This window comes from Lentinus tigrinus (assembly GCF_003813185.1).
Source record: "Lentinus tigrinus ALCF2SS1-7 unplaced genomic scaffold L226scaffold_4, whole genome shotgun sequence".
NCBI classification, from domain to species: domain Eukaryota; kingdom Fungi; phylum Basidiomycota; class Agaricomycetes; order Polyporales; family Polyporaceae; genus Lentinus; species Lentinus tigrinus.
Window position 1 is genome coordinate 1,755,321 of NW_027137913.1, and position 11,897 is coordinate 1,767,217.

The 11,897-nt window shown below is 55.0% G+C and overlaps 4 protein-coding genes across 4 annotated transcripts; 2 read left to right on the forward strand and 2 right to left on the reverse strand.

The window, feature by feature from the left end:
* Positions 1-632: 632 nt before the first annotated feature.
* On the forward strand, positions 633-2,655 carry L226DRAFT_567605 (serine carboxypeptidase; the record flags this gene model as incomplete). Its single annotated transcript, XM_067684046.1, has 12 exons — positions 633-802; positions 863-1,011; positions 1,070-1,200; positions 1,261-1,371; positions 1,423-1,613; positions 1,663-1,687; positions 1,747-1,858; positions 1,918-1,948; positions 1,998-2,039; positions 2,091-2,313; positions 2,374-2,532; positions 2,587-2,655. 12 exons carry the CDS (start codon positions 633-635, stop codon positions 2,653-2,655), a joined length of 1,413 nt encoding a protein of 470 aa, XP_067540080.1.
* L226DRAFT_550883 (acetyl-CoA synthetase-like protein) lies at positions 2,627-7,013 on the reverse strand. The gene is made up of 19 exons (XM_067682786.1): positions 6,660-7,013; positions 6,295-6,609; positions 6,172-6,240; positions 6,025-6,116; positions 5,828-5,959; positions 5,723-5,776; positions 5,586-5,668; positions 5,495-5,529; positions 5,342-5,439; positions 5,127-5,285; positions 5,054-5,072; positions 4,845-4,995; positions 4,735-4,792; positions 4,415-4,674; positions 3,841-4,363; positions 3,746-3,779; positions 3,547-3,690; positions 3,239-3,492; positions 2,627-3,184 (listed from the first exon to the last, which is right to left on the reverse strand). Exons 1-19 carry the CDS (start codon positions 6,931-6,933, stop codon positions 2,747-2,749), a joined length of 3,192 nt encoding a protein of 1,063 aa, XP_067540081.1. The 5' UTR covers positions 6,934-7,013; the 3' UTR covers positions 2,627-2,746.
* Positions 7,014-7,790: 777 nt separating this feature from the next.
* On the forward strand, positions 7,791-8,497 carry L226DRAFT_609935 (uncharacterized protein; the record flags this gene model as incomplete). Its single annotated transcript, XM_067686104.1, has 5 exons — positions 7,791-7,887; positions 7,952-7,997; positions 8,070-8,151; positions 8,216-8,410; positions 8,483-8,497. The coding sequence occupies 5 exons, from the start codon at positions 7,791-7,793 to the stop codon at positions 8,495-8,497; spliced, it is 435 nt and encodes a 144-aa protein (XP_067540082.1).
* Positions 8,498-11,002: 2,505 nt separating this feature from the next.
* Positions 11,003-11,496, reverse strand: L226DRAFT_567608 (uncharacterized protein; the record flags this gene model as incomplete). Its single annotated transcript, XM_067684047.1, has 5 exons — positions 11,003-11,020; positions 11,070-11,105; positions 11,164-11,274; positions 11,337-11,408; positions 11,464-11,496. The coding sequence occupies 5 exons, from the start codon at positions 11,494-11,496 to the stop codon at positions 11,003-11,005; spliced, it is 270 nt and encodes an 89-aa protein (XP_067540083.1).
* Between the last annotated feature and the right edge of the window lie 401 nt (positions 11,497-11,897).

Sequence of the window (11,897 nt, forward strand, 5' to 3'; positions counted from 1 at the left end):
CAATGCCCGGACGTCTCCTCGATCCTGGTAGTGGAAAGGGGATCGTAAGAGACTGATCCACCAATATGTGGCAGTACCCACCCACCGTTATTTCCAACAGATCACCGCCGGACGCAGGACTAGTGATATTGACATGCTGCCCAAGTCAAATAGGACATGTCTAAAACATGGTTGATCGTTGAAAGTTCTGGCGGAGGCGACGGAGTGAGGGCGATCGCAAAATAGAAGACAGCCTCGAGGACTCGGACTCGTGGCGCTGACGCGACGTCACGCAGCGCGACCAGGTCACAGCACGTGATTTGTGTCACTCGAGCGTCTATCCCCTGAAAAGACCCCCCGAGTTCACCCTGCTTTTAGCCTGCAGCTCACACACACGCTATCAACATGCACCACGCGCCGAGAACGGAACAGAATGAACCTAATGAACGGCCTTTCCCATCTTGAAATAACTCCACCTCCCGGAGTGCCGTCCCCGCCGACGTGCTGCTTATCTCCCTCGCCAGTGCCACGACTCCCAGTCTTCATACCAGCATATCTGAAAGATGAAACTGAACAATACTACGATACTCCCTGCGATGTGGCTACTTACTGCTTTGTTAGGTACTGCATGGGCGTACGGCCTCGACTCTGCAATGGCACCGAGCGGCCAAGCCGCGTTCGCCTCGTATGACGATGGGCCGTTCACTCCGCTTGGCGATCTCGACTTGCTTGCCTCATCCGAGTACACGACGTTGACCCACCCAGTATTCCCTCGCTACAATGTGCGTGTCAAGCAGTCGAACTTCTGCGATGGAGGTGTACGGTAAGCACGAGGGTCCCATCAAGCTCCTTGCTACGCTCATTCTTGCTTGCTTGCTTTCAGGGCCTACACCGGCTACATTGACGTGCAAGCACGACATCTCTTCTTCTACTTCTTTGAGAGCCGACGCGACCCCAATATGGACGACGTGATCTTCTGGACTAACGGCGGTCCCGGCGCGTCCTCCACCATGGGTCTCTTCATGGAACTCGGTCAGTACCACTGTCTGTGATGGCGTGCAAGCAACCAGCTAACACGAGCCGAGTGCAGGTCCTTGCAGAGTCACGGATGCAAACACGACAAAGAGCCACCCTCACTCATGGAACGAACATGCTAACATCTTCTTCGTCGACCAACCTGTGGGCGTCGGCTTCTCGTACGCCGAGTATGGAGAAACAGTGGTATGTAACTTGGCGGCTCCGAGATCTACCTTGTCTGAAGGCTTACGTTCTGGCGTGAAGAGCACCACTCACGAGGCGGCGGAAGATATCGCAGCTTTCATGACGATCTTCTTTGAGCATTTCACGAAGTTCAAGGGCCGAGCGCTCCACCTTGCGGGAGAGTCGTACGGGGTGAGCATCCAACAATCAGCTACGCTACAGCCTCACTAACTTTGAGCGCAGGGTCGTTACATCCCGGTGTTCGCAGCCACTATCTACGACAAGAACACTCAGCTTGTCGACGCGGGACTCACCCCCATCAACCTAACATCCATTATGATCGGAAACGGATGCACGGACTTCGCGTCGATGTACCCGTCGTACTACGACGTGCAGTGTCAAGACCCAACTTTTCCGGCCATACAGAGTGTTGCGTACGTATTCAGACCTCGTACATATGACTGAGACCTGACCTGACGATAGCGATTGCGTGAGAATGAAGCAACTAGTGAGTTCTCCATGTCTTTTGTTCTCGTAGAACACCACGCAATTGCTAATATCTCGCAGGTTCCACGCTGTACCAAGCGATACCAAGAGTCGTGCATCGACAAATTGGATAGTATAGACTGTACGGCAGCAGTAGCCTTCTGCAGCACCGCGATGTCTGAGCTGTTCGTCGGTCAGTATCATACCCCGTGAAGGATCCGGGAGAACTGATGATTGACTTGAACATATTAGGTCTTAATCACTACGATCGGGCACGACCTTGGTGAGTCTATAATATCCGCTCGCGATCGATGTATCTAACGCTAGCCCAGCAAGGGAGCAGCCGACATAACCGAATGCTACCCAATCGTCAAGTATGTCAGCCGCAATCGTAGCCTCACCTACCATGCTGACCCATTGAGAAGGGACATCGGAGACTATCTGAGCAACCCGGACATACAGGAGCGCCTGGGCGTTGACCCCGCAGCACGCGGAAACTTCAGTCACGGCACCCCGTCAGTCAACCTAGCCTTCCGCCAGCACCTGGACCACTGGGGGTTCCCTGCCCAGTATTACATCTCCGCCCTCCTCGAACGCGGGATGCGAGCTCTCATCTACGTCGGTGCGACGGACTACATCTGCAACTGGGTACGTATCAATTCCTCGTGTTTGTTCCGCCGTGCTGATACGATCGACGTAACGACACAGATCGGGAATGAACGCATGACGCTCGCGCTGGAGTGGACAAAGCAGGAGGAGTTCCGCGGTGAGCCGCTGAGGGAGTGGATGGTCGAGGGACAAGTCGCCGGAGTGACGCGCAGCGGAGGCGGCCTCACCTACGCCACGATCTCTGGTGCTGGTCATATGGTACGTACTAAATATACCTTGAGTGTCGATGACTCGGAGCTCATCTTCTGTCAGGCGCCATACGACAAGCCTGTCGAGTCGCTCGAACTCGCTAACCGCTGGCTTGCGGGAGAGCTGTTGTAAATCAGGAAAAATTCCACTGTGAATGTGTAACTATCGTACAGAATCTCTGCCGTATGCGTTCCGATCCCCTGAATCAAGCTTGGTTCTATGCCTACGCTGCCGGAAGGAAGCCGGACTTCCTCCACGCCTTCACCCACGACACGCTGACATCCCCTCCCAATCGAGGGAGGCGCGCCAGCTCAGGCGAAGCCCGTTCCGCATTCTCAGTTGAAAGCCGCACATCCCCCATCGCTTCCTTCTCCGCAGAAACCGTCTGACCCCGGAAGAACTCCAGGAGGCGCAGAGCAGGGTTCTGACGCATGGCGTCGACCTCCGCATTCGCTGCGAAACCATCAGCAGCGCTCCGTTCGAGAGCGGAGAGCCACGTCGAGTATGGCACGAGCGGGACGCGCAGTTCTTCTGCGATGGGCGTGATGAGGGCGTGCCATGAGACCGGTCGGGGGTGCACTAGGTGGAGGATAGGCGACGTCGAGTTGCGCATCTCGACGAGTGCACGGGCGGCGGGATAGCTGGGTATGAATGACGCTGTCTGTTGGTCATAGCGATAAGTGTCTAATCAGAGAGCGGGTAGGGATGTGCCTACCCCGTCAACGTCCGGAAGAGAGTGCGTGAAGAGGGAGGATTTGATCATTGCCGGGAACCACTCTTTCTCGTTCCAGTGGCCAAGACGATTGCCGCAAACCTGACCGAGTCTCACGATGGTAGTTGAAATTCCTTTATGCTCTGAGACGTTCTGGAGCAGCTTTTCCGCAACCCACTTCGACGCCGAGTAGCCACTTTCGATAGCTGATGACGGCTCGACGGGGACCTCGGGGATGGGAGGGCTCATGGTACACCCTTCAAGGAGACATCAACATCTAACCGCGAACGTGATTGGTTGAGAGTACCCACTGCTAAAGACACCAACAGAGCTGATGAAGACGATCTTCGGAGGTGCGGTATGGCGGGAGCTCAGAGAGAGCTCAACGAGGTTACGGACGGCTTGAAGATCGCTCTCGAAAGATGAGAGGCCAAGTTTGAAATCGACCTTCCACGCTGCGAGATCGATCAGGAAACTGTTCGAATCTCCAGCAAGAGCAACTGTGCCCACCGTTGTGTATGATGTGAGTGACACGGTTTCGGATCTGCTCCATGACTCCGATGAGCGAATTGCGGACCACACCAGCGCGAGGCTTGAAACCGTACCTCATCGAGCAAGGCCGTGGGTATGCCAAAACCGGGAACATCGAGCTCCGCCTCCACCAACTGGAACTTCGGCGAGCTTAGCAATCCTACGTCGAGACCACGTTCGACAAAACGACCCCGCTGCCTTTCCATCACGTCGACCCCGGGCCTGTTGAAGGCATACACCAGTTCGACCTCATCGTGGCGGAGCAGGTGCTCAAGGACGTCGCAGCCGAAGCCTCCAGTGGTCCCCGTGATCAGAACCACGTCTTTGTTACTAGCGGGCGGGCTGAGCTGCGATGGACGGTCTGGGAGATCGGCAGAGAGTTGCTCTGCAAGCTCTACGAGTTCATCTGGTGTTATCGGATCGAGAATAGTGGACTCATGAACGCGATCCGAGTCCAGAGCCTGCAGCATAGCATTCGTCAACGCCATGACTGTCGGAGCCTGGAAGACGATGTTCATGGGAATTCGTGCAGCAGCTTCAACCGACTGTCCGCGAATCGCATGCAGGATCGTATTTCTGATCCAGGTTGCTTGGAGGCTGCATAGTCAATAAGATCCGGATACTGGGAAACCACGATTTTCGACGTACCTGTCGCACCCATGACGAAACAGATCTACATACTCCGGGACACGCTTCTGCATGACCTTCTCTACCACGGCGTCGACGAAAGAACGAGTGGTTTCGGGGTCCCAGGTCGCTGGCGCGACGATGTCGGTCTGTGCACTTCGCTCAACCTCCACGTAGAGAGCCTCTATTTCGTCATGGTATTGCCTGAGGTTCGGGGCGCGGCGAGGCAAGCCTTTCGCGTTGTACTCGAGGGGCTTGTTAGGTGATGTAACAAGGATCATCTGGAATTACAGTAAGTTTTTTAGCGATCGTCGTGAGCGCCATAGACGTAGAGATATCACCTCTTTGAAGATTCGGGAATGATGCGGAGCAAATTCGTTCGCGCGCTCGATTGTAGGCCTGTCAAGAATACCGGTGAGTATAAGGACAGTTGTGCCTGAAACAAACCTACCATATCTTGTTCCTGTAGCTCACGAGAGATCCCTGATCTCCAGGGGAGACATGGCAGTCCGGGGCAGGATCTATGAGGACTCCGTTCTGGAACTTCCCCTGCCCAAACACGATGCAACCGGCGACGTGGGGATCTTCCTTAATGATGTGCTCTGGGTCGTCATCAGTTTTACATGGTCTTCGAGCGAGTCAGAATGTCCTAGTGCATACCAATTGGGGTGGGATTCGTCTGCGAACAGAAGACTGTGAGCTGGCGGCTGACTGGGATAACCAAGGTGCAGACCTTCTCTCCATTCGAAAGAATAATCTGGTCGTCCTTCCGCCCAAACAATTGCCACAGATCAGGCTTGGTAGGATGCCGGACGACTAAATCATTAGTTGCATATGCGTCCTGGTCTCCAATTTTGGTATTCACAACGCTGAGAGGACAGTCTTGTGGCGACTGTGTTCATAGCATACATGAGTCGGGACCCAAGGACATTGGGTAAGTCAGCCTACCAGAACAACGAGCTCGTATGTCCCGTCTCCCTGATCGACCTGTACGGGGTCAATCCACTTCGCGAACCGGAAATATGCCCACTCCATCCCCGGGCTCTCTGGATTAATTTTTAGTAGATAGCCTTCGGAACGATGCGGGTACATACGGCGCACCTGGTACGAAGTTGGAGATCGTGCCGACCTCTGTGCTAAACGACAGCTCTGTCATTCGAGAACGGTCGCCGTATCGCGGGGCAAGACGTACCATCCATACATGGTGATGAGACTGATACCTTGCGATGCTAACGAGTCGCCAACTTCTTGGTTAAGCGGGGCGCCTCCACACATCTGTACGACCGTATGAGTCAAGCTGACATGTCCAACCCGACGATATATACAAACCAATCCCTTCATAGTCTTCATATGTGCCACCTTGTCAGCGTCCTGAGACCAAGCCTGCACTGTGTCAGCTATGTAGGGCGCGCCAACGAATATCGAAAAAAATACCTCGACGAACGTCGGAAAGGTCATCAAGTAGTCAGAACTGGTGGAACGTGCCCCGTCGAACACGTTGTCAGATGTTGGGACTGTGGGCGGCGAGGAAGGCTCGAAGACGCTCAGTATCAATCCGGCACATATCTACTCCAGAATGATCAGAAAGATCCGAAGCCTGAATCTTGCAGAAGAGAACTGGAAGGACATACGGCAGTATAACACATGGCAACGCCTCCAGCATGGAACATGGGGAGTGCATGCGCCCCTAACACATTACCCGTGATATCTACTTCTCCGTGCCCTTATCGATCGAGTATGAGGCTGATCCGTCGAAGTCACGCTACATGAATACGTACAAGACACTGTTCCAAACTTCACCAGTCGTTTCTGACTCCAGTAGATCGGCTTTGGATGGTTGGTCGAGCCTGAACACCGATGTCAGTGTACGTGAGAGCTACGTAGAAGCAATCGAGCCCTACCAGATGAATGCAGGATGAGAGCAGGGGATTGAGGATCATCCCGCCGCGATGTCTGAGGTTCGTCCTGATCCTTCTCAGAGTCCGGGGGAAAGAGATCGCAAAATTGTGGGAGGGGAAGAAGATTGACGTCGATTTGGCGAAGGACATCCTGAGCCAACGTTGATGCTCGAATATCGGGGGAGACGAGCATGACGCGGCATTGCGTCCGTGAGAGAAGGTCTACAACTCCGGCAGATCCATTTCGGGGAGAGATATGGAATGCGGTGTGCCCTGCTTGCATAATGCCTAATGATGTACAACAATACGTGACGGTATCTGAAGAGTTTCATGTGAGACGAGCCTTTGTGCACTTCCTGGACTCTCACCTGCATTAGCCAGTATGGCAATTGGTGCGCGTCCCTCGAAATGGCGAGTGTGCGACCCAATATAACTGGATGCGCGACAAATTGCCCTCCATACGTGTGCATAGTCGATTTCCTTCACGCCGCAGATATCCGCGTAGCGGAACATGGGATAGTCGGGATTATGGTGCGCATGCCATTCGCAGAGCCCAGGCAGTGTGATATGTCCTTGTTCTATCACAGCACGGGGACTCTTCCAGTTCGAGGATGAGGCCTTGTTCAGGCCATGAGGTGTCATGATGGCACGCGCGGTGGTCACGGCCTAAGGGGCAGCTTCAGTTGGACGGGAGGCGTCAGCCTGAATGAAGTGGTGGAGATGATGAGCAACTCACTGGCAGTTTGCCGAGCATGCGGTATATATAGGGTGCCAGTACAATCACCGCCCTGACACGACGCAGTTTGACGCGGACGAAGCACAGATGACGCGCCAATCGGCGCGGAGGTTGGAGGCTGCGAAGATGAAGCTTCGAAGGCCGGCTGTTGTGGCACCGCAGTATGTGAAAGGAGAGCCTACAATAGAGACAATGTGTGATGGATATCCATTTCAGTTCTCGAAGCTGGCACTGAACTTTACCAATACTATGACATGACTCCGGGGCCATCGGCTACGACTCGGAATGCCGAAAGGTTATGAACTTGAAGACGTTATTGATGGGCGTGCAGGTGATAGTGCCGCCCATACTTTTATGCAGTGAATGAGCTGACCCGCGGTGTTCTATGAAGTATGAAGTGCCTCTAGAGACGGTAAAAGTGCAGGTCGAGCAGTACTGGCCACAAGCGCACAAGCGCCGCCTGTCAAACCCTCTCTCATGCGATCGGAGACTTCCGGTCAGGCCCACGCGTTCTAGCGCTGAGGACGGTGGGAGTCGGTCATCTTCGGTCATACGAATCGCACAACTATCATTGATACCATCATTCCTCCGCGGTCGTCGGGTCATTGACTCTTCGAGTCGAGACTCGAGAGAATGACGGGCATGCCAACGCTAGTGAGGAGCGTCGAGCTTTTCTCAATGAACGAAAGTAAGTTGGACCGGCCTGGAGTTGACGAAGTCAAGTAGGAAGCGAACTGTCGACCGCAGATGCAGCAAACTGACAATGTCCCCGATATATCTGGAGCATCAATACAGACGCAACTGCAATCTTGCAATGGTGGGTCTCTCGACTCGAGATTGCCTCTGGTCGCAACTCCCGAGTACGTCGGGCAATCAACACAACCACGGTCTTTCGGACTTTCATCGCTGCATGAGGCGTCGTAGAGGAGGTTGTCTCGCAGGTCAAGAACATCGCGAAGGGCGACAAGATGTCAGTCTCTCGAACACGCTTGTATCTGGTTGCTCGGCTGACGTTTACTTGTGTTTTCCCTGGCGCCGCAAGCCTCTTCACATCCGGAGTTAACGAACAGGAGAAGGGGTCATACCAGCAGTATAGGGTCGTCCCGGTGGATAACACTGCTAAGGTGCGGTTTTTCTATTCCAGAGCGATGCGATAGATGTTATACTGATCTTCTTCCTACGCTGCAGGTCCCGCATAACATTGCATTCGATCAGGCGGCATCCGTCCCGACCTACCTTGCTACTGTTGCGGCCGGAATATGGGCGCATGAGCCGGGTGCCAACTCTGCTGGACTTCCCGGCCCCCTGGGAGGAGGGTGGCTTGACAAAGCTCAAGGGCCAAGCTGCACTTATCATCGGCGGCTCCTCTTCAGTCGGACAGTGGTACGATGCTTCGGATGCCACTTGTCCTGATACCACGCTGCTGACGCCCGTCAATTCCGAGCAGCCATCCAGCTCGCCAAGCTCTAAGGCTTCTCGCCCATCATCGCGATGTCGTCTCTGAAGCATGCCGACTACCTCAAGTCGCTCGGGGCAACGCACGTTATCGACCGCTCCCTCTCGCCCGCTGAATGCCCGGGCTATGAGGAGATGTCCGCCATACCCGGCGGACACCCAGGCATCACGTGGCCGGATCACCGGCCCAGCCCCTGCCAAGCCTGATCCCTGAGCGCTCATACCTGTAGACAATGACGTTGTTCATCTTGTTCTCTACCGCACTTGCACCCGTCGCTATCGCAGTTCGGTGCCCAATGTTACACCCCGTTACGCCTCCGAGGCTGCTGTTACCCATCCTTGCGAAAATCGGATAGGCAGTGCGACACCTGCGCCGTCCTACGTTGCGTTGTTCGCCTGTCTTCCAACAAGCCGTCGGTCAACATGTCTTCTACCTGTACCATCGTCCACTCACGACAGGTGCTCATACCGTCGTAGATCACACATCTCAGTTACTAATACTCTTCTGCGCCACCCGCCACCACAGCTCGTTGCTTGCGCAACGCTTCAGCAGTGCTCCCAATGCTACACGGCCATTGCGCATTGCGCCAGTGCGTTACCACGGTGCTGTAGCACTAAGACACGTATGACTCAACTTCTTTCGCTGATGTCGCACTTATGCACCCCCTCTGTAGCGCACTATAGCAGTCCCACAGCACATGTGTACGTATGGACAGGGCTTTTATCTGGGCCGCCGCACTGCCCTACACCTGCTGGAGCGCCGAGCTGCAACCCTCCCTATGTGCCGACAGCGCGACGCCGCTACGCTGCGGCCGCTGTCGCAATTCTCCACAATATTTGTCGCGGTCCTGCAGAGCGCGCAACCTCAGTGTCGCGCTGCTGCAGCGCGCGCAACCTCAGTGTCGCACTGCTGCAGAGAGCCATACCCACGTGTCGCACTCATGTAGAGAGCGATAGGGTGCGACACTGCTGTAGGCTCTTCCTGTCCTTTCATCAAGACCCCACTCACATCTCAGTCTCCACGCTGGTCCTGAGGACGCGTCAAGGCGCCCCACCATATTCACTGAAATAATAACTTAAGTATTTTCTTTCAACATACAATCATGATGTCCACGTAACTGACCCTCTAACATCGCTCTTCTCTCCTGGTCAATAACCTTGACCATGCCAGCTACGCATTCCACCCAGCGAGCACACACTCTTCCTCCATCGACCCGCACCCTCACCGCCGTCCAAGCCGCTGGATCGCACCATGGCTTGCGTCCACGCTGGATCAGCCCAAAGACGTCCAGGTACTCTTCCCCTACCCCTCCCTCTTCCCCAATATCCCACATGACGCCGTCTATAAATGTAGCCGCATTGCTCGCTTTGTCAACGTTCACGACGTCGATGACGGGATCTTCTCTCTGTCAAGACTCCCGCTGTCTGCATGTATGTGGCCACGGCCGCCTGACGGTGTCCTCCGATTTGGGCAGGGCTACGTTACCGTTGTCGTTGTCGGAACCATCGTCTCCACCCACACCGACCCCAACATAGATTCTCCACGGTACCCGCCGTTCCATCTCCTCAAGCTCGAACTGGCCCGCAATGGAGACTATGCCGCTTATGCGGCCATTATACGTCGCTGGGGAAACACGGGTACGCCGCCACTCTATCCCTCGCTTTCCGATGCCCACTCACCACCAATACACAAGACCCACGAGTCCCTCTGTTTTTCGAAGCGTGGATCTTTGAGAAACAGACTCTCGCTCTTCAGGTGAAACTTTATCTGTCCTCACTCCCCCGTCCTCGTGTCATACTGAATCAACGTACCTATGTAGAACCCGGCCGTGGACGCACAGTTGTACCTATCCCCGCGCCGCATAGGTCTTGACTCACGTAGCATAACGTTCGCCGACGTTCGTACTCACGACGTCGTCCGCTTGGAGACACTCCTCTGTCGCGACCGTACTCACCATGTATACTTTCATATCACGCGCCTTGACGTCCTTCAGCGTCGATCTTCGTAACGTACTACTATTTGTATGCTAGCCTAGTAGTATACATACACTATTCAACGGCCTGCGCACGCGCAGTCTGCTATACAAACCCTTTGGTGTGCAGTCCCAGAAACATGCGAACATCCTTGCAGTTCAATAGCCCGACAGCCCCGTCCTAATCAGACGCCTGGGCCTTTGGCGGCCCAGACCCCACGTGGCGGACCCCCCCCCCCCCTGTCTTCTTAGTTCCGTCTTTCTCGGAACATTGCCACATGGGTGGCAATGTTCCTCGCGTGGTCCCGCCGGCAAGTCTAACATCCTCTCTATCGATAACCATCCTCTTCTGGGCAGGCCTATGCCATCTTACTCGCACGCACGCATTTCGAGGTGGGTACCGTGCACTCTGGCACTCTCGCATTGTCCATTTCTATATCTAACTCTCCGCTACTGTGCTATCCCCTTGCGCCCGGGGATATCACACATACACAGGTTCCAGTCCTATAGTTGCCCACGCAATACCTCTTTGAGGCGAAAGTATTCATCAAGTCGTTTGGCAAGTCTATCGAGCACATTCAGCCGCTGCCTCACAACAGCCGTCGATGACTTACTTTGCCTGGTCTCGGCGGCTGAGGCATCGGCTTCGACTTCCGTGAGGCTTCATGCTGATCAGCACACGTTCATGATGCTGGCCAACTCACGTACCTCATCAAGCGTCACGGTTGTGCCTCCCATACTTGCCGGGGAGGTGAACGTCCGCACGGAGCCTGAATGTCCGCCTCCCGTGCCACAGGCGAACCCGAAGTGGGTCATCGCCTACGTTTCCTCAGTAAGTTCAGCGTGCCCCATTGCCCCTTTATGCATGTTGTCCCACTTACGAGCACGAACTCCTCCCACCGCACCTTTTGACGCTTGCGAGCGCGACCCAGCCTGAAGAGGGACTCAAACACCTGTAACACGCCGCATTAGCCCACCATCGCTGCCGTTGGGACGTTCGCCACCGACCTGTACGTCGCGCTTGGTCAATTTCGAGGCCATAATGCTTCAGGGAACTCAACGGGGTGCAGCTGAGGGGACGGAGGAGGTACCGCAACCTCTCCGTACTCATCTCCCTTATATCCACCCGCATGCGACCCACTGCCACGGCTCCCTCCCGTACGTCTCCCCTGTTCCTCTCCCCTGCTGCTGCAGGGTGCCACTCACGACGTCGATATCTATAGCTCGCTGCAGTCGCTGCATACAAGTGCACACAACCGCGACCAATCATGGCCGCGACCCCACTTTGAAGGGTTCTCATTCATGAATAGGTACGCCGCTTCGTCGCAGTACAGTACCCTCTTCCTCTCCCTGGAGCTGCAGGGTGCCACTCACGAAGTCGATATCCATAGCTCGCTGCAGTCGCTGCATACAGGTGCACACAACCGCGACCAATCATGGCC